The 27,817-nt window shown below is 38.9% G+C and overlaps 1 protein-coding gene across 10 annotated transcripts in view; it reads left to right on the top strand.

Moving 5' to 3' along the window:
* Nucleotides 1-27,817, top strand: part of KCNMA1 (potassium calcium-activated channel subfamily M alpha 1) — an 844,585-nt gene that overhangs the window by 733,219 nt on the left and 83,549 nt on the right. For all 10 annotated transcript variants that reach the window (XM_074958656.1, XM_074958655.1, XM_074958652.1 and 7 more), the window contains one exon: nt 16,210-16,303. In XM_074958656.1, coding sequence (XP_074814757.1) covers nt 16,210-16,303 — 94 coding nt within the window. The remainder of the gene's footprint in view (nt 1-16,209; nt 16,304-27,817) is intronic.

Below are 27,817 nucleotides of genomic sequence, written 5' to 3'. Positions count from 1 at the left end.
CTTCCCTCTTCCACCTCATCTAACAGGAGCAAATAAATACCTCAGAGCTAGAACGCCAAGCAACTTGCTCTTGGAAGATGTCTTCCTTGACAGCTGTCAGTGTCCCTTGAGAGTTGGATTTCTGGATGCTTTTGGAATCTCACTCTCAAAAAATCAGGCAGCAACACTCTAAACCTATTGGCATCCTATGGCGTTTGCATTTGCTATAGTTTACTTTTAGGGAGAAACCCTACCCACAAATCTCATTAAAGCTAGCATAGTCCCTGTCTTTGTGTTGGAAACAGCTACTGCTCCCTCTTGACTCTGTTGGCCTCCTGATCCCGCTGAAATCAGTAGGAAAATTCCCATTCACTTCAGTGGGAGCAAGATCAGGACCTATGTAATGGCCAAAGATCTTATAGGGTTTCCTCATAGACTTCTGTTGTGTTGGTTTGGTCAGTCGTCTTTTCCCCATCTTGTGCTGCCTGCTCTGAAAATGAGTGTTTCTAATTTTGAATACGTAGATACCTAACTCTCAGTGCTTACAGACCATATGGGCCTTTTCCAGCAGCTGTAATACTGAGAACTGAAGTGTTCTCTTAGGCTCTGTCTAGACAGCCTGAGCTGCTAATTCAGTTCCATGGCAATCCTGAGCCCTGCCACAGTTCCACCCCCACCCCAAGCCCTTTTCCTCTTCCGCTCTTTCAGTGCCTTGTTTTCAGCTTGGCCATACTACCACCTTGTCTCCTTCACTTCCTGATGCTCTTGGCCAAACTCTCACCCCAACCTGATTAATGAAAACAAACTCTGTTCCATGTAACACACATCTTTAATGAACTTTCCTTCCTGAATCTGCTCCTTTTGAAGAGATGTGACTTGGCCAGATAGTCCCACTCATGCCCATGGCCAGTGTCAAATAAGCAGGTTTGAGTTCCTTGCATAACTGCAATAACAAAAGAAAAATAATAATCCATTCTAACATTGTACTTTGGCAGTGGTTTCAGTATTATATTGTTTTTTGCTGTTAGCCATATAGAGATATGGTCTCCATATTATAAAATTATAGTTAGCTTCCCATTAGATATATGTGAAATGACGTCTATTTCCTTCATGTACCAACACTAAGTAGTCTGGTCCTACCCTCTGAAGGTACTAGAGTGTTACCGGTGTAATATTTTTGTTAGAGATCTAATCAGTGGGAATGTATAACAGTAATTTGTTATTTCACAGAGGCATCTTGATTCTATTTTGTTTTTGTACGAAAAATATGATCCCTGCTACAAACATCCGTCCTTTAGAGTACTTTTTCTGTTAGAGATCAAATCACCGTTGTAAGTAATGTTGTCATTAGTTATCACCACTAGATTTCTTAGCTTACACTTTATTTTCCACTCTTAAGAAATTGTGAGCCTTTGCTCCCCCGCAACAATCAATTGTAGCCGAACTACTGTATGCTTTGGCGGATGTTTTAGCATTAATTCTTTGTGCAGTTGCTTTTGCAGCTATAATCGGAGTTAGCTAGCACATATCCATTTCTTATTATTATTGTGTTACTTTGCCTCCTCTCTTTTGCCATCGGTTACCTAAAAATGACATACAGAACTTCTCTAATACTCCATATCAGTGAATTATGTTCCAGCTCTACTTTGTTGATTGCCATTTTTTACTATGATTTTATAGATTTAATCTTAGTTATGTGTTTCTTGGGTGTTCATTATATTAGTAAATTTACTAAATGACGCTTCTATTTTAGGTGTGTTTGTTTAGAAGACAACATAACTTCATAATGCTGAGATCTGTAAAATATATCACTGGAATCACTAATAAAGAGAGTGCTCTTTCTTAGGGGTATATTTTACTGATTTCTTCATGTCGTCAACTGTATTTAACTTTATTTCTGTAAGCAATCAAGTCAACATATATAATAGGCTATTGATGCAACATGATCATTCCTTTTGATTTATTTGGATGTTTACTCAATGACTTATGGTGTTTTACATATTAGAATTGGTCTGTCAACAATTAACATTCACTGCTTATGAAAGCCATACTTCAGGTAATGGAGTATTATTAAACTGCAACCAATGTGCTAGAAATCTGTCTTCTGATAATAAAATTTCTATGTATAACAGCAGCTGAGAAATACCGCTATATATTTATGCATAGATCCCAGGATAGCTGGGGAGTAAAACCACAGAGGGGCTTGAAACTCAGTACAACCAGCAGATGGGGCTGCTAGCTTACAAATAAAACAGCAACTGAGAAGGACCCAAGATCCTGTAAGTTTTTTTTTTAGAAAATTGTTTGAGAAAAACAATTTCTAATATTTCAGATGCTGCTTGGCAATTGTATAAAAGTATGCACCAGTTGAATATATATTCAATATATGTATATGTACATACAACAACAAGCCTATATGCATTATATAAACATGTGTACAGAAGCTTACACTTGGCTAATATATGTTTATGAAAAACACATATTATCCACACATGATTAAGAAAAAAATTATTAAGTCCTACATCCCAAAAGAGTGTTGCAGCTCAGCCTGAGAGAGCCCTGGGGTCATTGAGTTTGATCTTGCCCTATTCCACTCAAAGGGAGTTTTTCCATTGACTTGAATAAGAACAGGATCCGAATGAGAAAGTCAGAGTGAAGTGTCAGGAAGCGTTCCTTAGCTCTTGTTGCTGATATGAACCATAGCATGGGAGTCTCTGTAAGATGTATACATTTATCTGCCCTTCAGTATGGCAACAAGGAGCTGCAGAAGGGGAAGGAAAAATTTGGGGTGGGAAACAAGTTAAAGGCAAAATCAGAGACTCAGAAAGGGGCACTGGGAAACATTGAGGCAAGAACCTAGGCAGGGTTCTCTAAATAGAGATGTTTGAAAACAGACTAGACAAAGCCCTGAGAAATAGAGAAATTTTCATAAGTGCCTAAGGGACATAGGAGCACAAACCCATAATTCCCTTAAGTTCTCTTGAAACTTCCCATATTGAATGGTCTTGTACTGGCAAGAAGATGGTAAGATGGTTTAATAGGACTTATCCATTAAATTTGTTAAGGAAAACCCCCTCAGCACAAACATGTTAAAGCATGCTTTAAATGAGGACTGAAATAATTGGAGTAAAGAAAAGGTTATTTCCTCAGTTTATAAATTCCAGAAGATATTGATTGGAATTTTACTGGAAATGTATATTTTAAAAAATAGATAAAAATTGGCACTTGGCACCGGAAAACAAAGTAATGACTCTAATTAGGTTTCTCTAGGGTGAAATCTACACTTCCCATTGCTCTTAGAAAGGAAACAATTTCATCCAGCGTCTAGATTAGATTTATAGGACTCTGCTATGAAGAAGTAAGATGTGAATATTGCAGAATCCCTTGCCTATGCACTACATAACCTTCTTTCCTGTCAAATGTGCTATACACAATAAACACAAGATTTCTCAATCCAGAGGAGGAAAGCAACCACCAAGGGCCCTGTTCTCATTTTTACTATAGTACTCAGCATACAAGTACATTATATTTTTCCCACTGAACTTTAATGCAGCTGGAAGCATGCAAACAGTTAACTACACCACAGGCTCTGTTGTGGGTGTGGCTTAGGAGACTCATTTTAAATATAGGCTACTCTTTGTTTGGTTTTAGACCATGTAGGAACTGCACTGTTCTTAACAGTGATTGATCACTCTGCAGTGTATTCAGCCACACAGGGGCAACCTCCATTAGTGTGTAGTTCACAAAAACAACAGGACAGATTCCTAGTACAGTTTGACAAAATGACATAATTGTAGTCTATTCTTTCTAATGCTGCTACTTCTTCCTCCATGTCCTCTGTAACTGGTGTCAAAACCCTCTCTCAGGCAGTAGGTCAAAGAGTGCTATGCTTTGGCTTACAACATATTAAGACAAGGACAATCTGTACCAATGCATCGAGCCCAGAACTATGGGTGTGGAAAAGCTTAACGCTACAATTTGCCCTGTGATACTACTCTTAAGAAGGGACCCAAAAAAGACATGGCTTTTGGCTTAATATGTTTCACCTTAAAGGAACTGTCGGGGAACCACTCAAAAAGGAATGGCAATTTCCTTTCTAGATACTGTATGTTTATTCAAGAAGAAAAGCACAGAAGTAAAAAATCATATTTATATTGTTTTATATTAAGAAGAAACCTCTGTTTATCCAGTACATCAAAGAAATTGACCAGTATCAACTTATCCTTATTACACATTCTTTTCAAGTGCATTTCATCTCAAGGTACTTCACAAAGAGGGGTATTAATATGACTATATATAGGGAAATTGAGGTACAGAGAAATTACTTACTTCCGTGGGAGATGTTCAGTTGTGCTGAGCACTCACATCAGGGCCTATGGGACCTGATCAAGTTCTCATAATAAATCAGTGTTATAGTTGCAACTAAAACCCCAGATCTCTCAACTTCCGATCACCAACTTGTAACCATTAGACCATCAAACATCCCATATCGAAAGGCTAACCCATGATGCTGTCTAGGTCAGGCTGTGAGCGATCCACTTGCAGATTTCTCTCTCTCACTTTTGCTCCTTCCTATCATTTAAGGTACCAGGATAATAAGACCCTATACAACACCAGTGTGTAAAATCTACTTGAGCGGATACTTACTCCCAACGTATCTGATTGGAGAATTTGTGTTTCTGCATTATCTAGCTGCAGTGCCTTCTGTGCTTCTCTTCATTGTACTAGTCCTCTCAAAGGAGGTAGACCTGGAACAGAATAACTGTAGGCATTGAGGGAGTTCTATTCTAAACCCTGGAACTTTGGCCCTTGTCTAATCCTTCTTTCCCCATCCCTATCTTAAAAGTCTTGGAATAAAAGCTCCTTTTTCAGACCCCAGTGATACTTCATATAGCCAGGATGTGTGGAGAGGTCAAGTGGACTGTTAAATCGAAAGAGGAAAATATCTTCTGGTGGGTTTTTTTTAACTTTTCATTCAGCAGTTTGCCAGTAACTGTTTAATGGCTTGAATAAAAAGAGTGAATAGTAAATTGAGACGGCAATGTGGAATGGGGATTTGAAAAACGGAGCTAAATGAATGGGAGAGGACTAAAATCTGAACCACAAATATGTACAAGGTTCAGGAGAACCATAAATAAACCTGACTATAAATTAAAATTTGATTATGGATTTCACAAATTAGCTCTTACTTTTCACTGTGTGGGAGCACAGTGATGTACGACATGGTGCTGCTGTATGCAGTAACCGTGTCAGAACATACCATTTGCCATACCAGGCCCATCAAATCTGGTGTCCTTCCTCTGGCGTTGTCCTATACCCAAAGTCTATATAGGCACCTAAGCAGTTGTGCAATGCTGTTCATGTAGGTAAAGCTTTCTTCCTGTCCCGTTTCATCAGCTCGCTCCTTGAAGCATGAAATATGAACAGCTTAATGCTCCAGATCTAAAGCCCACTAAGGTCAATAAAAAATTTTTCTGTGATTTCCATGGGCTTTAATATGAACAGCCTTAACCTAGTTCCTCACTTTGCTTTGCTGACATTATGGTCATAGAGAGTAGGAGTGATAACAACAGGTATCTGTGGGAAAGCACTGATAACATGCTGCCCTTGGATTAAACTGGAAAAGCAAGGAAAAATCAAAGCTCTACAGTTCCCTCAGAGGGTTACTGTACCCCTAAAGAAATATCTTAAAGGCTGTATGCAGTGTAAAATCTCAGCCTGGCCTTCTTTTTATCAAAAGACTAAGGTTAAACCAAGTGTCTTTGCAGCATGTCATTCATTGTGCCAAAGTATGTACCTGCCTTACCCTAAAAGCCCATATATTTTAACTTTATCTTGGTTTAATAGAAGATCAGAGCAGCCATCTATAATACATAACAGGATTCCACCGACCAGCATTTCGCACCTTGTGTTAACTGCTTATATAGAGCATTCAAGAAAAAAAAAAGAAAAACAAAAGAAGAAAGAAATCTAGCTCTCATACAATCACTTTAATGCTGTGAGAATTAGAAGAGGCAAGACCACTGTAGTGTTAATACAAAATTTAAACAGCAGATGCCTGCTTAAAAAAAAAAATTGGAGTGATTCATTTGGAGGTCAATCAATTTTATATACTTTTAGTCAAAAGATAAAAGCCTCCAAAAAACTCCCGAATGACTGGCTCCTTGGGTCTTGTTGTTTCATAGAGAATACCTTATACAAAGGTTCAAAGTGCATTCAGTATTTCCAGCCATTTGTAAAACATAGAGAACCCTTACGTGCCTGACATTCTTGGATCTTTATGTTTTCTTATCTTCTTGCACATGGCACAAACTGAAACTGACTGCCACTGAGCCTCACCTGCTTTTATATTGGCAGCAATATGCGTGATATCAGTTTCCTTTTACACAAACAAACAAAAAATTAAATGCATCTCCTTGAATTTTGAAGGCACGTAGGCAACAAGTCTGCAATCCTTTCCTTTGATTCAGAATTACCATTTCAGACACCAAACAAATACTGCTCTGCAGTTTTCTGAAATTAATATTCTTGTATCTAGTTAGGCACCATTGCCTTGTAGTCTAGTCAATGATTTCATTGCATATGCTACTGAAAAAAATCAAGCCATAATTATAAATTCATAAAATAAATAATTCATTGGTATAAAATGATTTTTAAAGGGATTTAATAAGATTTATTTTCCAGACAAATAACACAAATGTTCTGATTAAACCATGTTTCAGTGTATGTTAAACTCCAACCCAAACTGATTGGGTACATTTTCTTTTTTGAAACTACCTTTGATAAGAAATACATTACAAACTCATCAGTTTAGCTTACTGTTAACAAAGAGACAGCAGCCGTCTGGATTATTCTAGATCCGCAGTGAAACTGCCACACTACGTACGCTCAAACTAAAGCTGTGCAAGTTTGACAAGGGGCAGATGAATCCAGGAGTTATTGTGCAGGGGTTTAAGTCTATGCGGCAGCTGACGGTTGAAATAATCATCTATACATTGCTCTGAGCTAGCTGGGGAAAGGTTGAAGCTGTATATTTTCAACATATCTAGTCTAATGGTTAATCTGTTGTCTTGTACAGGGGGTGCTGGGTGGAATCACAGCAATAGCTGACAGTTTGGAGGAATTGCAGTGGGTATCTTCGGTTGCCTGATTCACAAAGTGGTAGGTAGAAATATAAACAGGCTTGCAATTGAAAGAGGGAAGTCATGCTCATTGTCACTCAGACCAAAAGAATTCTGGTACGCAGAAGCTCAATCAAAATATTGATTATTTGCATTCAGCAATAGGGAGTTCCATGTCATTGTATTCTACCACCCCAGGAGTTTGAGGTACATAAAGCATGTACATCAAGCATGCCAAATTACAGAAGAACAGCGATTGCTGTGATTGGTGATAAATGGAGAAGTTGCTTAACAGAAAGAGAAAAGGAAAGTTGAAGGGGGGAAAAATCAACTAGTTATTCAAACCAAGGATTGGTAGACTGCTAAAAACTCCTTGTACTTCAAGTGCTGATGTGGTTTCTCTGTAGAGTGATGTAGTATCACCCTTTACAGAGATTAAGAGGATGTAGTATGGGTTAGAATGAAACCAAAAATGAGGTATCTGCAAGGTATCTGATAGCTGTGAGGGAAAATGCTATGTTAGATTCTGATGAAGCAATGGTATTGAAAGCCTAACAATTCCAATTGATCGTTTTATTTTATTTTTTTGGTATTGTTCTGGTTTGTCGTCGTCCTCTTCTTTTAAACACATCTTTATCTCCCCTTCCAGGCAAATCACACTGAAGCCAGATCCAGCCATTTCTCTGAAAGAACTGTACTGGTATTCTGCCTTGTTACATTTAAATTAAAGTTAAGAATAAAACAGAAAGTGCCGTGGGCATGGAATTAAGCACATGGGTTGTTTTTTTTAAAATGTTCAGTATTTGCTGGTTATTGTTCAAATTAATTTGGTTATAACAAATATAATGTATAGAAATAGAACAAGTAAATCTGCAGATATGATTTGCTAATATAGTCTTTAGGCAAAACCTTGTATTTTCTTCCCAGAGTGCAGCTTGGCTGAGACCTTTTGTGGGGCTGCATGTTACTATCTTGAAAATAAACCTCTGTATAAATCAGTTTTGATCCCTTGACATTTGATAGGCATTATTACCATTTAAGATAATGCTAATAGGATTTCTGGCCAAGAGACATACAGTGGTTTTCACTAAATAGACATTTGCCTACAGTTACCACACAGAGGTATTAGAGATGCTAGTTTCTTATGCTTAGATTAGGAAATATCACACTATCTAATCCTGAGTGTGGTAAAGGTTGACTGACTTGTGGTGACCACTCTGTATATCCCAGTTTTATCTTCCCATTTTCTCTCATCCACTGCCCCTCTGACTGCAACCCTCAATAATCCATTGATCTTCTTTATAAAAGACTGATTTATGGATCCATGGCAAAGGCCCTGTGCTCTCATAATTAACAATACAGATGCGGTGGTCATTATCAGAGATGGAGATTTGACTTTTAGCACTAAAATCACAGGGCTCTACAATTTGAGCTAATTTGGCTGTGAGTGCAAGGGGGTTGTTCTTTAATTCAAATGGTAGAGTCGTTGGGGCTAACCACAAAATGAAGACTGGATCGCATATACACTACACTGGATGATGTTAGCTTGAAAATTATGCAGTGTTTCAGAGAAGAAAATGCCCCAACACAAATAGGTTGGGTGCCAAGCCTGCTGAAGCGCAGAAGTTCTGTAATGACATATTTAGCTCTATATCATTAACAGTGATATTTTCCCCATATGTGTGTCACATCAAAATCAGTATCACATCCATGCAATAGGTCAAACACCCTAGCCAGATAAAAAATGAAGTATTTAAATAAGAGATTTCAGCTTTTATTGTACAGTAGGGCACATTTTAAAACATATGTGCTTAATTCATGCACATAGAAGTATTTTTATGCACATACGGAGGTACTTACATGTGCAAACTATGGAATTGCATATGTAAAACTTAATTGTGTGTGCAGCTGTAATTAGCCATGAGGCTCAAATATATACTTTGTGCACAAAATTGCTTCTTTATGCTTGTACATGTATTTCAATATGTAAATTAGGTACCCCATTTTTTGAAAATTTGGCCCCATTTTGCCATGCTATCTAGACTAAAATACCAAATCTGAATATCTCCCAGATGGACTTCTGGTCTGGTAATTTATGTGTTTCTAGAAGAATTAAATTAAAAATGGGAACTCTTTCACATCACCCTAATTACTAAGTTTGTAATATTTATTTTGATGGTATAGTGGGTAATCACGGTATATGAGGTAGAGCTAGAAGTCATAAAGTGAATTTGAGCCAAGGAAAATCTAGGCTGAATATCAGGAGATAAATCCCTAATGATAAGATCTATGTGGGCATTTATACTACCCAGTAACATGGTATCTGAGCACCCAAGGCCTACTATGCCCTGGAATTGTCTCCCAAAAAAACTTGGGCTGGTCCTCACATGAGTTGATTGGAAGGGTTTGAGAAGCCTACTGGTAGATTTTTCCCTCTCTCCTTTTTACTTCAAGTATTTTGATGCAAAATGGTAGTTTTTTATGGATTATTTTCACCATTATTGACTGTGGACAAACATTGAAATGAGATTGTTGTGTTTCAGAAATTGTTCAAATAAGCGCATGGCTCACTGGACCTGTGTAGACAAGTAGGCTATGCGGATAGTTTTTATTATATGAAAATTTGTCACTGGAGAAATTCCAGAATTAGAAGCATAAGGTTTGACAAACAGCACAATCTGTCCAATGCAAGGCTGATGATTCCCTGAGAATTTATTCATTCAGTGTGGTACACAACATTTCGTGATTTTAGTTAATCGAGGTCATGCATTGCCTTCCAGTAATTTAGGATCACTTTGAAATCTTATCTATTAGTACTTGACCATATTTTATTAGTAGTAGCAAACAGTAGAAAAACACTGCAAGTTAGGTTCTGATCCAGCTTTCATTGATATAAATATTTTCATCCACATCAAAGGGAGTTGGATCAAGCTGTTAATGTAGAGACCCTTCTCAGATTAATAGGTACTTCATTCAATTCACTGTGGTTGAACCTTGATAATCAGTGCATACTCAGTCTGTCATAGGTCATGTATGATAAGCTTTTTTGAATCAAGACAGAGTCCTTATTTCTTGGAAACAATTGGCAGGTGTCTGAGTGCCTCATATGTATCCCATTTCCAGTTGATGGTAAACTGAGCAAAGAGGTCAAAAACATGTTGGCCTCTGAAACCATCTTTGAGCTACTGCCTATTCACTTTTACTGGAGAATGTTGTAAACCGGTAGAAATAGGTGGAAATAGTGCTGCAAGATGAGCCCATATATTCGTCCCTCCAGACCTTCTTCACTTATGACAATGTAACAATGCAACATAGACCTTTACCAGCTCAAGGGTATACTCACCTACTTTTCTATGATGTATGCAGTATTCTTGTAGCAGTGTTGATCCCAGGATATTAGAGAGACAAGGTGAGTGAGGTCATATCTTTTATTGGACCAACTTCTGTTGGGGAGAGAGAGATGTTTTCCAGCTTACACAGAACTCTTCTTCAGGAAGCTCTGTGCAAGCTTGAAAGCTTGTCTCTCTCCAACAGAAGCTGGTCCAATATAAGATATTACCTCACCCCCATCTTGTCTCTCTACTTTTGTATCAGACTGAAACCAGCAATAGGAGATCATAGCTGCATAATTTTATTGCAAGGCTGAAGCATGTTTTACCCTGTCCTTCGCAGAAGGTTACATTCATTAAAGGTTTTATTTAATGTGTTGGTTTTTGTTCTTACCTTCTGCTCCTTAGAAGAGGAAAGATTAAGCCTGACAATTTCAAACTGAAACCACATTCGGGCACTTAAATTGGTTGGTCTTGTTTTTAGAGATGCTGTACATTGACCTTTGTGAAATTTGCTACTGCTGAGCTCCTCTGAAAATCAGGCCGCTTTTATTTAGGTGCCTAAATATGGATTTAAGTCCATAACTATAGGCACACAAGTTTGAAAAAGTTGAGTTTGCCTCTTTTCTGATTCCTTCTATACTTTAATAGCAACAGAGTACTGTACCTTCCCTGACACTTTCAGCAGGTTCAAGGGAATAAACATCATTTACAAGCTAATAAATCTTGAGATCTTTATCAACTTTTGGGAAATAGGTTTGGCTTCAAACACACTTCCTCTAGGGTAGGATTACTGCTTAAAGATGATAATATTATGGAATAATCCTTTTATAAGGGTTGATTTTTTTAAACATATATAGAGAGAGAGAGAGACATTTTTTGAAAATGTTAATAAGGCTGCAGATATAAACCTATACTTCAGCTACAGAAACTGATAATTCAAGCTTTAAAGCTATAATTCCACATAATATTAAAATAGATTTATCCTGTGGTTTGAATCCTTTTTTAATACACAAAACATTAATTTACATTTTTTCTTATCATTTAGAAGTAAAGAATGAAGCTAGATCAAGTTATCCAAAATGTTCATTTCAGTTCAAGAATGCAACTACTAATGCACTCGTTGGTGCCAAGCCCACTGAAGGAATCCCGGAACCTGTTCCACTTGTTAATAACCGTAAAGGGAGCCTCTTTCTACCCAACAATCCCTCACTGCTGCACCTTAACTTGTTGAGTTCTGTTGAGCATGGAAAATCTACCTACTGTAGATTGCAAAGGGCACTCAGTTTGCCTGTAAAATACTGCTATCACCCTCAAAATCCTGGGTTGAACCAAGATCTCCGTAGGTAGCCCCTTAGCTGGATGCATAAGGCAGTACAGATTGGTTTGTGCATGGTTTTATAGTTTGAGTGTTTTCAATGTGAAAATGACATTACTAATGCTCTGTTAAGTGCTTACAGATGTGGGTTTCTTGAGATGTGGTGATTAATAACTTAAACAAGATAGTTAGTAACTAATGGTTCTGGGTGGTTGATGTTTTATCTTTCTGATGTTTTATTTGCTTTGAAACACTTACGTTCTAGGCAATGAGTTTACTAGGTGTTCCATTTCTGGTAGTATTTGGTAGCTGAAAGGTTGTTAGATAATCCAGCTCATTTTGGGGGTCCACAAAAGGGAAGCACCCGTAAACTATATTGTTAGTGACCTTGCAGAGGCAATGAAAGAGACCGATGTATTTAAAAAAATAGTAACAAAATAATAAAAGAAATGTTATGAACTTGTCCAATGTTTCTGGAAGACATTTTCTTTATTTGGCTTAAAAACTAAATGAGGATAAAAGTCAAATAATATGTTGTTACAGATGTTCGCCTCTGCATTAAGGCTGTTAAAATTACCAGCACATCTTAAATCAATTCATGGAACATTGTCTGGAGGTTATGTCATTGAAATAATGAATCCTTTTTACTCAAGAATAAGCAAACATGTTAAAACATCAGCGTAACTCCAAATTAAACTCCAGCATAAACCAGAGTATCTGAAGCCTCATTAGACTTGCCTGACATTTTTCTAGCTCTGAGTCTTCCTGAACTGTAAAACTGTTAGATTCTGTGCCTATTAGACAAGCAAGCACGGGGTTGTTACAACAGTACATTAAGTGTTATACTTAGGGATGTGCAAAAACAAGTTTTTGAATTTTATGAGAACTCAAAGGCTGGATTGAGTTCACATTCTATAAAATTCCATGTTGAATTCCTGAACTTGTCTGTACTTTCATGAAAGCTGGTAAAGAAGGTCTGCATAACATAGTATGACTGTATTGTAATACAACTCCCATAGCATTAAATAAATTGAAAATATTAAAAATAGGGGCATATTCTCATTAATGGAAGCAGTAGGTCAAATGTACAACATTAGTGTTCAGTTGTCATATATCACAGCCAGTTACTCAAATACAGTTGTCTTTCATGAAAGTGAGTAAATTTAAGATTCCCTTTTATTTAAATTTTTAATCCTCTCATGCAGAAAAAGGAACCATGAAATGAAAATATTTTATAGCTTAACTACAAGTTTTGCTAGATCTACTTTCTTTAAATATACAGGAAATTAATAGAATATATTAAAGATAATAATTAAATATGGTTTTTATCCTACTTATGACTAAGAACCCACCTGTGAGTTAGCATTGCAACACTTTTGGGAACCAAGCCATAGGTAATGATCTCCATTACATACCATTTGTATATTTCAGCTTCAGACAATTCTCCCCTCTTCCCTCCCTCTTCCCCCCGCAATCCCCACCCACACACATACACATTTAGGGAATAAAACTGCATTTCCAAACTGCAGATGCACTATAAACTCTTTGCATACAAATTTCATTTAAAAACAAAATCCTGATTCAAATGTGACATGTTTAAAATACGTGATCTTTCATTGCCACAGTGAAAATAAATGGCTCCTTTGCTTGAGCAAGGCACGGCTTTAGTACAGAAATGAGGTGTCTCTGAGGGCTTTGCTAATAGGTATTAACTTATGAGCCATGTTACCCTAGAACATTGCAGGTAAACACAGACAGTAATACGGCATAAAGATGATTGGCACTTAATGAAGAAAAGAGCTTGTTTATTGTAGGTACAACACTAAAAGACACTGTACACTTTGTCAGGAAATCCAGCTGTGGAGACCATCATTCTGGAAAGTGGTACTAATAAGGCCTAGTTTCACAATTGGCCAGTATGATAGTAATGTCTGGTAAGATTGGAAAAAGCAAATGCTAGACCATGTAAGATGAAACATCTTCATTGGACTTATCTTTTATATTTGAATCGGCAAGATTAACTCATTTTAACCAACTGAAGGGTTGGAAAAAAACTTTTTTATAGCATTTTGCACTAATAGAAATATTTCTGTATATGATATCATTACAGCTGGTCTGTATCAAAATAAGACTTTACAAATGCTCCTACTGGGTACAGAGCTTCCTTATTACTAGTGAAAGAGGTATAAAAATGCACTCCACTTGTACTATGTTACTGAATTTCTTATAAACGTTTTCTAGCCCCGTGGGGGCAGATTAATTTAGATGAACTTTGAGCTTTTATTTACTGGCAAAGAAAAACATATCATTTGTAGGTGATTTCTGCAAGCAACGTTGTGCATGGTTATTTCCTTTAATCTCTTAAGTGGTGAGTCCATATGATTTGGACTGACTATTTATATCCAATAAAGAACAAGGGAGTCCTGTGTATGCATTAAAAGCAAATTATTGCCTGTGTAGAATAGCTTGTGAATAACTGTTTTTGACAGACAAGTTTAAAACAAGATTACACCATTTTCCAGAGAATGACTTGCCAGAGATTGTTATGGAACGAATAAAGAACCACACTTTATTATAAGTAGAGCTGGGCAGATACCGCTAAAAAAAATTTCGGAGAGTTTACAAACAGCCAGATATTGAAGTGATTAAGGTTTATTGAAACCAACTCTCCCAGAAAGCGGGTTTTAAATGTGCACATTTGAGTATTTGTTGAGGAAATGTTTATACTCTCAGCCAATCAAAGAACAGTAATGGCGCTATGTGATTTATCTAACGAATCACAAGTAGGCAGCACAGCCAGAAATTTGCATGTCAAATATATAACAAATTTCACGATTATGCTATGGATTTCTAAAACAAAAAATGAAATAGTTAAATATTGAGGAAATTTCATATTCTTTATGGATGTTCTCTAAGCAGAAAAGAAGACTGAATTAGTCCAATAAATTATTTGTTGTAAGTTGATCATTGCTCAGTTCTAATTACATCTCCTTTTACATCACTGTTTTGAGGCTTTAAAAAAAAAAATCCAGGATTTGTTAGGCAAAACCAGGTCCTTTAAGAAGACAGCAATGTTGCCTTTCCAGTGTCCAGTTCTGTAATCTTGATGAAGGCAAAATGAAGTTCCATAACATACTCTGGAAAACAGACAGACATGACAAGCTAGAATGTGGACTGTAAGAAAATAATATCAGAAGAGGATTGTAGCAGGAGGATATTGCTTAATTCATTCTCAGATAAATCTAGAGCAGGTGACATATGTCCAGGTCTGCTTTTTTCTTCCTATATAGTTCATTGCAAATAGATTTTTTTTCCAGCTGATGCTTGTGCACTGCTAATGTGTATTAAGCTCCTTTAATGTAGCTGCTACTACTAATCTCTTTCTTTTTATCTTTAAGGTAACAGCTACGTAGGCCTCAGTTACATTGTCTTCTAGTGTGTTTTTCAATTAACTATAGGATGGAAATGAGACTATTTTTCATTCTTAATATTACAGCATTAATCTGAACTTGAGAAACCACCATTCACAGATGATTCCCTTTGATAGCAAACATAATACTTGTGTGCTAATTATCAAGTACAGTAGTTGTCCTTTAAACAGTAATGATGAAGGTTAATATTAAAACAACTTATTAGAAAACTGTGCTTCTTTAAAGCAAATAGTATTATGTTATAGGTAATCCGGTGATGTACACTTTATAGTAATTGTAAGTTATTTTACATTTGGAAAATGATCTTTCATTTAAAATGAACTCTATCCTCATTAAAAGATCCTGTGCTGTAACACATCCTCTGTTATACAGGTACTATCCCCCACTTCCATTCAACCATACTCTGCTCATTCCTGTTATAACAGCTCCCCTTTGTGAGAAAGGTGGAGTGATGAGGTCTGAGTTGTGCTGGAGATCTGTGCACAATTGCAGGCAATGTTCACAATCCTGACTAACTGAAACATTAAACATCAAGGCATTGAATATTTTACATCTCTTCATGAAGATTCTGTTGTCTGGCATGTGAGAAGCAAGAACCAATTTGTATCTGGTTCATTAGCAAAAGCAGGCTGGCAGCTATTATGTTGGTATTTCAAATAGCACTTTATCTTTCTGTGTATTTAGCAGAACACTAATTCTACTCTTCAGTAGCACAGATTAATTGAAAATAACTCAGAGAATAACATAAATGCTGTTCCCCGAACCAGTATGAAACCAATTTGAACTTCTGTGTTCAAAACCCTGGTTTTCTTCCCTTCTCCAGCTGCTCCTCCTCCAAACCAATCTCTTTGACTAACCCATTTGATTTTTATTTTTTTTTATTTTTTTTTTTTTTACTGTTGGGCCTAAAAAGTTAGTAGTGAAGTATCAGTGCGTGAATGGACATTGAGTGTGTGTTCTTTGCTATGTCATTTGTATTTCATATAGCGCTAAGAGTGGTCCTTAATCTCATGAGTTGCCTCTATTTCCAGTTGAAGATGAACATCCGTCGACACTGTCACCCAAAAAAAAGCAGCGAAATGGAGGCATGAGAAATTCACCCAACTCCTCGCCCAAACTGATGAGGTAAGACTGTAAGAAACTCATATCTTTATCTTCTTTCGTTCCTCTACACCTCCCCCTCCTCAAAAAAGGGGGAGGGGGGTTGAAGAAAAAGATTGTTAGATGGTTTCTGAAAGGCTGAAGTATTTATTCTGTCAGCTTGTCAGCAGTTAATGATAGAGCTGAAAAAAATTCTGTCATGAAAAACAGTTTGAAAAGCTGTTTGAAAAATACATAGGCTTTAAAGTCTTAGCTGTCACCCTGTCCTGTCCATGTGTAGTTCTTAAACAGCAGTGGCACTAATGATAGCACTAACCAATCAGAGGAACTCATGTGGTTAGTTTGCCTCAGGCAATTCTCTTTTTGTTGGAATCCCTCTGAGTACTGTTTTCTGTACTTAAGGCCATATGTGAGATGTATCATCACAATCAAAAATGAACCTGAATATTACCTTCCTTTTATCCTGTCGATTGAAATCAAATTTCTGTTAATTGATTTTGACTGATTAAAAAAAGTCTAATAATCTATGTACTTACCAAAGCAAAGTTCAAAACTAATGCAATTTTACTCAGGCTAAAAGCAATATCAATTATGAAATACAAGGATTTTTTTTAAGAATAGTACCTACTCTGAAAGTGGATGATAAAAATAGCTTCTGGTTGTTAATGAAATTTTCCCGCTGTTGTTGGATATATAGTATTTTACAATAAGGAAACCCTCAGATATTTAAGTCATTTCTTTCCATAGGACAATTTCCCTTTAAGCAGAGGTTCTCTGTAATTGGAATTGCAATTGGGACATTGTACTACATTGAAGCAATATAGCACTTTTATTCTACTTCTTTCTCTGCCTTACCCTTCTCCTGTTGTAGTCAGTGGGCGCAGGATCAGGCATGCTAAATGCAGTTGTATTACATCTGAGTTCTCTACAAGCAGCTTGTTCTATTCTGTTTTTGTGTATATATAATAAGAAAGGGGCCAGGCTGGAACTCCTGCTCATGTTTGGATCCAGATCTGAACATCACAGCTCAGACCCATCTCTCGTGTATGTGGCTGTATACATGTAGAGAGACAGGCATGCATGCATGCTTTTGTGTATATATGTAACATACATACATCACTTAGCACCTTTCTCTGCTTCCTGGCAGCAGCCATGTTCCTCTAACGGTTATGGATATAGCCAGATGATTTCCTCCTCTCTACTTCAATCAGTGCAGTGGGAATTTCCTTAGCCAATTCAATAAGCATCTTTTTCTGTTTATCGTTCCTACAATCTAGGGCATATTCAAGGGCATAACTTCTTTAAGTCGTCTTCATTTGTGTTTAGACTGCAGGACCAAAAGTGAGATTGATTCACTGAAGAAAATGCACCCAGCTGTGTCTTTTTTTTCCCCCCATTGACCATCTATTTCTGTTAAATGTATCGTTAAAAGTTCTCTGCCTTCCTGGTAGCTCAGCCTTGCCTGTGTGACACTGATTTACATGCTTGTTTACAGTTTCTGAGGAAGAATAAAATGAGCATACTGCCAAGCTTCTCATTTTTATGACGCCAGTTGTCATGCTAGCATCATTTTCAATTTACTCACCTTTGGGTAATCTTCTTATCAGGCACTAATAGTTTTATCTGTTTAAAGTTTGAAAAATGTGGGAGCTTCCCCCTTCAACCCCTAAATTTGGGGAAGTAAAACATTTTTTTTTAAAAAAAAGAGAGCTGAAACATTTGTAGCTGAGTGCACTGTCCCTGTTTGCTATGTAAAGTATGCCTCATTTCTTTGATCTTGAGTAATAATAATTCTGGGGAGTTATACTGTTTTCATATGCTTCAAAGCTGTGTCAAAGTTTTGCTGCTTAAGGGTACTTCTTTATTCTACTGGCTCTTGGGTACTGAGATGACAGGTCCTCTGTACTAGGTGCAGGCTTTTTCAAGTCATAGCCTTCAGCAAAACATCAAATTACCAAATACAGGGTAACATACTTCTACACAAATGCCTTTCCTGTAGATATATTATACCATATATATTAAATACTTTAGTGTTACACGGTGCATTTTATGTGCAATAGAAAGTGATGGTTTGAGGTAGCCTTAGGGGTACTTTTTTTCCACAAGCAGAAAAAGCTAGTGTATACCGTATCAAGTATGGTTTTTACAGGACTTTCTGCCCGAAGGCCTTTGTAAATAAGTAATGATCAACAGATTGGCTGTGGGTTTTTGAAAAGCATGCCTGTGTCAGTTTGCATGATGGGGGGAAATTTTCAAAGTGGAGCCTGCTTTCATTGCCTGCCGAAGAGGGACTGAGGGAGAGTAGTCATCCCAAGCTCGAGCTGTCTGCTCAGTAGCACATCAGAATTGCTAAACGTGGGTCGAGCAATGAGTGGAGAACTTACCAAGCCTCTGAATCCAGACTTTGTTTTCTTTCTCCTCTGTCTTGCTGCTGAATTTACTTACCCACCCTATGCCCCCACCCTCACCCCTTTCCCATACCCCATATCCTCTCTGCCTTATATGTCAGGAACATAGTGGCAGACTGAATTGTAGCTCAGAGCTCTTAAACCCGAGAAAATGGAATAAATATCTATTTTCCGTGCAAGCTGTGCAGTGGTCAGATCCTCCTCTATGCACAGCAAGTTAGGCTCCATTGCCTATTTTTTTACTACTTTAGTGACTGAAATTGAAATTTCTTGACCACCCCCCACAGAAGCCGTTGGTTAATATCAGTTAGAAGTATACAGTGTTTCCTCCTAGGTAAAAGCACTGTGATGTCCAAAGCTGATACTTTTAAAATATTTTTCTCCTAAGTTTGAATGAAAAGTACTGTGACAGGGCAGATAGGACCCACACTAGCAACAAGGGGGTTGAAGAGAGCCTGTGGGCCCCTGCCTGGCTAACCCTGCAGCCAGTGTCACACATGGAGAAGTGAGTTAAAAGGAGGAGACCCAGCCCAGGACTGACCAGGAGGGAGAGCAGAGTTGTGCTATTTCCTCAGTGAGGGAAGCCTGGTTCCAGCCAAGAGCTTAAGATGGCTTGCTACCTAGATGAGCCATTTTGTGAATAGGACAAGTAGGCCCAGGAAGATGGACAAGAAGGGACTAGCCACATGTAGACAACCCTGGAGCAGAAGAGCATGCTCCAACCGCTGAATCCCCAGCCAACCCAGATTTTTAATTCTCTGTTTCCTTTTGGTTTTGGACCCTTAACACCCTCGACAGTGTAGGACTCCAGTGTACCTTGACCAGACTGTGGCTGTGGTCCTCTGAGTGGTTACATCCAACTGTCAGGGACCCACAGCAGGGAAGTCATGTCCTTAAGTCCACAAGCGGGAGGGTGGAGGCACTTAGATCACCCAGTTACATTGCATAAGCCAGGTCTTTTTCAGTTAACAGACTAGACCGTAAGATTCAGTCCTGCTGTACTGGGAATGAATGGTTGGAAGGAGTGAGCATATGGAGTGGGAAGACTATGCACAAAATTCCATCAGAGAATTTAATCATAGCTCTATAGAGTCACTTCCTGCTCAGCCTTACAGGTAACATAGAATTCTACAGCAATACTGCATTTCTACTGTACAGAGGGCAAACCAGTGGAAGCTCATGCAAGGAAGAGGTCGCTGTGCTTCCCTGTGTGCCGTGGGCAAAACACCCATGACAACTCTTTCCACTGGAACGCAAAGGATAAGAAGGGATGTGTTGTGAGCATGGCCAGCAGGTGCATGAGCAGAGAGCTTTGGACAGGTCAACTAATTCTTAATTTGAAGTGAACCTAAGCTCAAATATTTTTGAGATTCACCCAGCACTATACAAATCCATATTACCTAATATGATGCAGAACACAAAGACTCTAAAACTCTATTTTTACAATGCAAGAGGCAAACTAAATTACTAGCTGAAGTAAATAGTTTTGAAATTTGCAAATGTCCTGTAGACGCTAGAAATGATTTATATACCAAGATTTATATACCGAGATTCAGGAAAATGAATATTAGGCCAGTATTATGCTAGTGCACATCCAGTGAAAGTCAGTGGAGTCACACTGATATAAAACTGGAGGTATGTGGTGGTGAATCAGGGACAGAATAGCTGTATTATAACACTGGGCATATACACTAGGTAAACATTTAGAGAATACAATGAAAAATACATATTGAGCCAGATTCTAAGCTGCTGTAAATTGGCATAGCCCTCTTGATCTCAGTGGAGCTACACCAGTTTAAAACAAAACAAAAACACCACAAGAACAAACTCTAAAAGGGAAGAGAGCAGGCTTCTTATAGAGACTTACCCTAGACATGGTAAAACCTCCTGTGAGGCTGCCTCACAAAATGAAAAGGAAGAATGAGGGGGAGGAAAAGGAAAGGAAGGAAACAATACATAGCAGAGTAACAGTCACATAAGGCATATCGGGTTTTCCTTTTCATGAGACATTTGCAGAAAGGAAATGTGGAAACATTTGGTTCCCCCAGATCATTAAGAGACATAAATTCACTTGCTCATCATCTCAGGGTCTCTTTTTTTTTTTGTTGCATGTCACTGATGAATGACATGTTAAATGTGACTAACCCAGTGTATGTGGTAGCCAAGCTGGTCGAAAAGTAGCCCCCCTGGATTCAAGGGTGATCACTAAACATTTTGAAAAGTCCTGGACCCAAACCAACAAGCCACTTAAACTGTTGACAGGGTCCAAGTCCTCACTTAATGATTTGGTAACTGCTGCTGCATGAGTGGAATGCACAGAGTAGCAAAAAATGTCAACCCAGCTGAGTCAAGCTATTAATGTAAGAACAAATGGCATGTGACAGGGCCCAAGGGGCCTGAAAAGCAAACAAATAGTTTGTCCCTGTCCACTCTGAACTGACATAGGCCTCTAGACAAGTAGCATACTCAGCAAAGGGTCATTATCATTAATGTCCCTGATCACATAAGAATCGGAGGCAATAGGAAGCTGAGTTTTCAGTCGGTTGCCAAGGAGAATTTCATAAGCCTTGAGGATTTTTCTTGATCCAAGATCCAGAAAAATACCCAGCCAAACAGCAAACTTGTTCAGAGACTGTCAAGGTCCAGCAAAGTGACATGGAAAAAGTCAACTTTTCTGCCAGACTTCCAGAAACCCAGTGGGCTTGTTTATCTAATACAAATAAATAGGAAAACAGCCACAGTCTCTTTTAAAGATAAAACTTATGTTAATCTAGGCATAGTATGGGCAGCGGCTGTACAACATCCCCATCGCCGCTCCCCGCCCTCTCCCCTCCCGCCCACCCGGCTATGGGGACACAGCAAGCTAGGGATGTGATTCCCCTGCTTACATACACATACCTGTAGGTGTGCCAGCTCTCATCGGGCCGGTGCATGTACACATAGCCGTGTAGCCACCGTAACACGAGTCGTGGCGGCGGCAGCACGGCTTTGCTGGGTGAGTACGGTCTCCATAGGGCGTAGCTGAGCCTCCAGGGCTGTAGTGCTATGTATACGTGCACCCCCTCGACGAGAGCCCGAACGAGTATGTGTGCGCGAGCAGGGGAATTGCACCCACAGCTTGCTGTGTAGACGTAACCTCTCACGCGCACACACGCTGTTCTGCCAGTGCTAGTCAGGGTTGACCTGCATTATCCCTGCCATTCCAGCTGAGATGCTTAGTTATTCATGTCTGTACCAAATAAAGCAGTAGTGGGGTTTTATGGAGAAACTTGTCAATTAAAAATGAGTTTACTCGTCTTTACCTCGTGACTTAAGTCAGATATGAATACCAGGTCTGCAGAGGTGAAAGCTTACTGTGTTAACCAGAATAATGGCTTACATTTGTATAGTACCTTTCATCTTTAAGAATCCCAAAGCACTTTGTAAACTTTGCAAGTACTCTAGTGTATGTACAAGAATCACTTGACATTGCACTAATATGCAAGCCATCTCTGAGGTGCTGCTCAGCAGTTGTTTAATAGCATCAACTCCATGCAATCATTTAGGAATCCATTATATTAAGAGGTAGCAACAGTAGTAGTGTAGGTTTTAGGCTGGCTACTGACATTAAAACCTCCATGTTGTCTAGACCTGCTCTTAGCAAAGTTAAATGACAGTGGTTTAAATGGTTGGGAACAGTCTATTCTAGACCTCCAACTTTTGCTACAATTGGGGAACCTGCATTCGTGATGTTTACAAACCATGGGAATAATAAAGTGTCAGATTTTACCCAGAGTTTTCTGAAATCTTGCACAAATTTATCTGAGTTTAGAGAAGGGCTTTCAGGAAGAATTAGGAGAGAATGCCCGCAGAGAAAACAAGCAACTTCTTCTATAATGACAGGTTTCAGAGTAGAGGCCGTGCTAGTCTGTATTTGCAAAAAGAAAAGGAGTACTAGTGGCCCCTTAGAGACTAACCAATTTATTTGAGCATAAGCTTTCGTGAGCTACAGCTCACTTCATCGGATGCATTCAGTGGAAAATACAGTGAGGAGATTTATATACACACAGAACATGAAAAAATGGGTGTTATCATACACACTGTAAGGAGAGTGATCACTTAAGATGAGCTATTACCAGCAGGAGAGCAGGGGGGAGAAAACCTTTTGTAGTGATAATCAAGGTGGGCCATTTCCAGCAGTTAACAGGAACGTCCGAGGAGCAGTGGGGGGTGGGGGAAATAAACATGGGGAAATAGTTTTACTTTGTGTAATGACACATCCACTCCCAGTCTCTATTCAAGCCTAAGTAAATTGTATCCAGTTTGCAAATTAATTCCAATTCAGCAGTCTCTCATTGGAGTCTGTTTTTGAAGTCTTTTTGTTGTAATATTGCAACCTTTAGGTCAGAAATCGAGTGACCAGAGAGATTGAAGTGTTCTCCGACTGGTTTATGAATATTATAATTCTTGACATCTGATTTGTGTCCATTTATTCTTTTACGTAGAGACTGTCCAGTTTGACCAATGTACATGGCAGAGGGGCATTGCTGGCACATGATGGCATATATCACATTGGCAGATGTGCAGGTGAACGAGCCTCTGATAGTGAGGCTGATGTGATTAGGCCCTATGATGGTGTCCCCTGAATAGATATGTGGACACAGTTGGTAACGGGCTTTGTTGCAAGGATAGGTTCCTGGGTTAGTGGTTCTGTTGTGTGGTGTGTGGTTGCCGGTGAGTATTTGCTTCAGGTTGGGGGGCTGTCTGTAGGCAAGGACTGGCCTGTCTCCCAAGATTTGTGAGAGCGATGGGTCGTCCTTCAGGATAGGTTGTAGATCCTTGATGATGCGTTGGAGAGGTTTTAGTTGGGGGCTGAAGGTGATGGCTAGTGGCGTTCTGTTATTATCTTTGTTGGGCCTGTCCCGTAGTAGGTGACATCTGGGTACTCTTCTGGCTCTGTCAATTTGTTTCTTCACGTCAGCAGGTGGGTATTGTAGTTGTAAGAATGCTTGATAGAGATCTTGTAGGTGTTTGTCTCTGTCTGAGGGGCTGGAGCAAATGCGGTTGTATTGTAGAGCTTGGCTGTAGACGATGGATCGTGTGGTGTGGTCTGGGTGAAAGCTGGAGGCATGTAGGTAGGAATAGCAGTCAGTAGGTTTCCGGTATAGGGTGGTGTTTATGTGACCATCGTTTATTAGCACCGTAGTGTCCAGGAAGTGGATCTCTTGTGTGGACTGGTCCAGGCTGAGGTTGATGTTGGGATGGAAATTGTTGAAATCATGGTGGAATTCCTCAAGGGCTTCTTTTCCATGGGTCCAGATGATGAAGATGTCATCAATGTAGCGCAAGTAGAGTAGGGGCATTAGGGGACAAGAGCTGAGGAAGCGTTGTTCTAAGTCAGCCATAAAAATGTTGGCATACTGTGGGGCCATGCGGGTACCCATAGCAGTGCCGCTGATTTGAAGGTATACATTGTCCCCAAATGTGAAATAGTTATGGGTAAGGACAAAGTCACAAAGTTCAGCCACCAGGTTTGCCGTGACATTATCGGGGATACTGTTCCTGATGGATTGTAGTCCATCTTTGTGTGGAATGTTGGTGTAGAGGGCTTCTACATCCATAGTGGCCAATTTCCCCCCTCCCCACCCCCCACTGCTCCTCGGACGTTCCTGTTAACTGCTGGAAATGGCCCATCTTGATTATCCCCCCCCCCCTGCTCTCCTGCTGGTAATAGCTCCTCTTAAGTGATCACTCTCCTTACAGTGTGTATGATAACACCCATTGTTTCATGTTCTCTGTGTATATAAATCTCCTCACTGTATTTTCCACTGAATGCATCCGATGAAGTGAGCTGTAGCTCACGAAAGCTTATGCTCAAATAAATTGTTAGTCTCTGAGGTGCCACTAGTATTCCTTTTCTTTCTTCTATAATCTAACCCTGAATACATTAAGGTCAAGGCAAAAGATGTTGGAAGGAAAAGGGTAAAATCTTTAAACCAGGTGAGCAGAAGAGAATATTTTCTCTCACCAATGACTTAGAGAAAAATAAGTCTCTAAAAGTTGTGACTTTTACCTTGAGGTGTGAAACATATAATTTATTTAGGTGGAAAAGACTACCTCATCGTCTTCTTTTTCTTAGCTGCTGGTTTATTTTCCATAGATTGCTTTTGTCAGGTAATTTCCCCCATCCCCAATTCTCCCCCCCCCCCCCAAATTCTTAAATCCTAGGCATGCAGCTTGATAGAATCTAAATGAGAAATGCTAAAAACTAACTACACACTTTCTGGCCCCCACACTCTCTTCTTTGATTTGCTTATATGCAAGAATGAGAACAAGTGACCATTTCAGAACTCTTCTGTGTGGGAATTTGAGGAGTATACTTTGAGCAGTTCTTGACATACCCAAGGTGTTCCAGTTGGAAAATATGTTTACTCAGAAGATTCCTAAAAGAAGATAATCTGCGTTTACACCAGGTTCCTTAGTAGTCATGATAAATTAACCCTTTGGAAAGGCTTCTTAAAGTAGAATATTGTGACATTAGGCAACAGAGATGCTATCAATATTTTATATGGAGGTGGAGGAAATTCTTACTAGCTCCCAGAAGTAAACCTCAGCCAGAACATATATTACATGATTAATTACTTGTCCAAAGGCGATCACAAGACACTGGCTACCACTGGCTGTATTAGTTAAGTTCTGGCCATAGTAGTTTCAGGAGGATAGTGCAAGAAGAGTGGGACTTTAGACTCCATTAGCAATGATTCTGAGTATGACAAGAAAGAGATTCATTGAAAATATAGGTTTTCTTTCTGTTACTGTGCCATTTTTTCCCTATAAAGCTTCTTTCATCTGTCCAGTAAATCTGTAGAAATTTCATTGCTGATTAGCTGACCTTTACTTTCACAAGTGAAAGAGTGTCATTAGTGTAACACACACATTGGCAACAAATTCTCATTACAACTTAATGCCATCCACACAGACTGCAGAGGGTCATAGGGAATGGCTAATGGTAGCCGACAAATGTTGGGTGTATTAGTCACAAAACATTTGCTGAATTCCACCAGAGCGGCGTGACAACCTTCACAGCTAGTCCCAGCGAGCTGCAGAAGTCAGTGGAGTTTGCCTGTGACAAGCCGTCACTCTATCTTGGTAGAGCTTTATAGCACCAGTCAAAGCAGTCAGGGAAGATTGAAGTGACAGAGGCCCACTGAGTAAATAGTGAAACATGCAGCACATCATGAAATATTCAACCTGGGTGTAAAAGCTCTAAATGCTTTTTCAATTATTAGCACCTGCACTGGCTGCATACATCTAACACTAACAGCATGTTAATTGCCACCATTTGTTAGGGTGGTTGTAAAAGATATTTGAAAGGCAAGAGACATTTTGCAGTGCATCTTTAGTTGGCATCTTATCCTTCGCAAACCCTTCCCTTCCCCCTTTAAAAGTAAAAAAGGACATTCATGTATGAAGACTGAAAACCACTGGCAAAGGGCACAAAGTGATTTCCAAACCTTTCAGTCTCTAGGGGGGACTGCCATTCATGTCATCTTACCAAAATACAGGCCATCGGGTACCCAGGGAAAGGTGTATTTCCAGACTTAAGCATGCCTACTGAGGCTAAAAGGTCTACTGCTGTTGGGGGAGTTTTGCCATTGATTCAGTATGGGTAGGATTGTTCTGTAGGTGAGAACAAAAAGGAGCTTCATTCATAGGCAAAGATTTACACAGCACAGCTTCACTCTCAAGCGCTGTGATGGCCACCATAGGGTGTATATTGCCCTTATTCCCTCTGCTTGGCTGCTGTGGGAGATCCAGCATGGATCCATGGGAGTATATAGCCCTGATATAAAGAAGCATATGACAGATAGCAAGAGGTTTGACATGAAGGTGAGGAAATCCAAGGAAATACTAATGTTAATTAAAGAGACAGCAATTTTCAGCCTTCTTTTTCTTCTTTAAAATTATTTTTATTCCATTTCCACATTTGTTCCAAAGTTGAAAACACCAACTGAATATGTTTAGAGTGGTTATAAATGTCTGCAACGATAACAGTGCTCTTTAAAATATAATGCTGGCTCCCTCGCAGCAGGTTTGCTGGAAAAGGGATTTGTGGTTTTGCTTTAGGCTGTTGTCTTCAAGGCAGGCTTATTTGGTTTGCTGCTGTAGCATGGCATTTAGTGTCATTCCCAAGTTTAATTGATGATAAGTGGCATTATATGCTCTGCAAAACCTTGAAAAGACTGTGTTTATTCTTCATTTTAAGTCATGCACACATAATTTTTGCCATAAGAACTAGAGAAGCTATTTATAAACTGGAGAATACAGATGTGAGAAACTTGACTTGGTTGCTTTTCTAACACGTGTACTGTAGGTGCCTGTATTCTCATTGCAGGACTGATCAAATCTCTTTGGTCATTGCCGGCATTAAAAGGCCAAATTCTTTGGACATCCAGTTTAAAACAGACCCTTTTAAACTGATAGATGATTTTCTCCCCCAGGTAATGGGACTTTGTTAGTGCCTTTGTAAGCTGCTGACTTCACAGACTTGGACAGCGCAATGGCCACAGCACTAATGCAAGGTTCTCCACACTAATCCTATTTTGTGACTCCAAGCTTACCTTGACACAGTCATGTTTAAGGGTGACAGGATGGAAGTCTCCAGGAACACTCAACATTTGACTTAGTAGCTAAGAACAACGATTGCACTGTTTTTGTAATGTGGATTGTAATGGGAATTGGGTATTCAAACGCCACAAGTAGTGTTGAAAATCTCAGCTTCTGTGAGTCTGTCTGTAAAATGTCTTAATTAATTAATATTTGTAAAGCAGGATGAGATCCCCAGCTTAAAGGAGATGTATACATCCAAAGTAATAGTAGTAGTATTTTATTAATACACTATTTCATAAAGTTGTCATGGTCCAAAGAAAAATTACTCCATATATCTAAATAGTTGGAACCCTATTCTGTCCTTAAATGCATGTGATCGTGTACAAGGGCAGAGTTCGACCTGAGTTCTAAACAATTCTTGAACTACTATATAAATCTTCAGAGAATGCTTTATTTAGGACAAAGAGACAAATTATAGGAGACAGGAAAATGGCAGTGCACACAGTTCGATACAGATTTCCAAATAGTAGGTATATCGGAA

Source organism: Natator depressus, chromosome 7, assembly GCF_965152275.1.
Source record: "Natator depressus isolate rNatDep1 chromosome 7, rNatDep2.hap1, whole genome shotgun sequence".
NCBI classification, from domain to species: Eukaryota; Metazoa; Chordata; order Testudines; family Cheloniidae; genus Natator; species Natator depressus.
The sequence above is the reverse complement of the archived record's forward strand: the minus strand, read 5'-3'. Positions and strand labels throughout refer to the sequence as shown.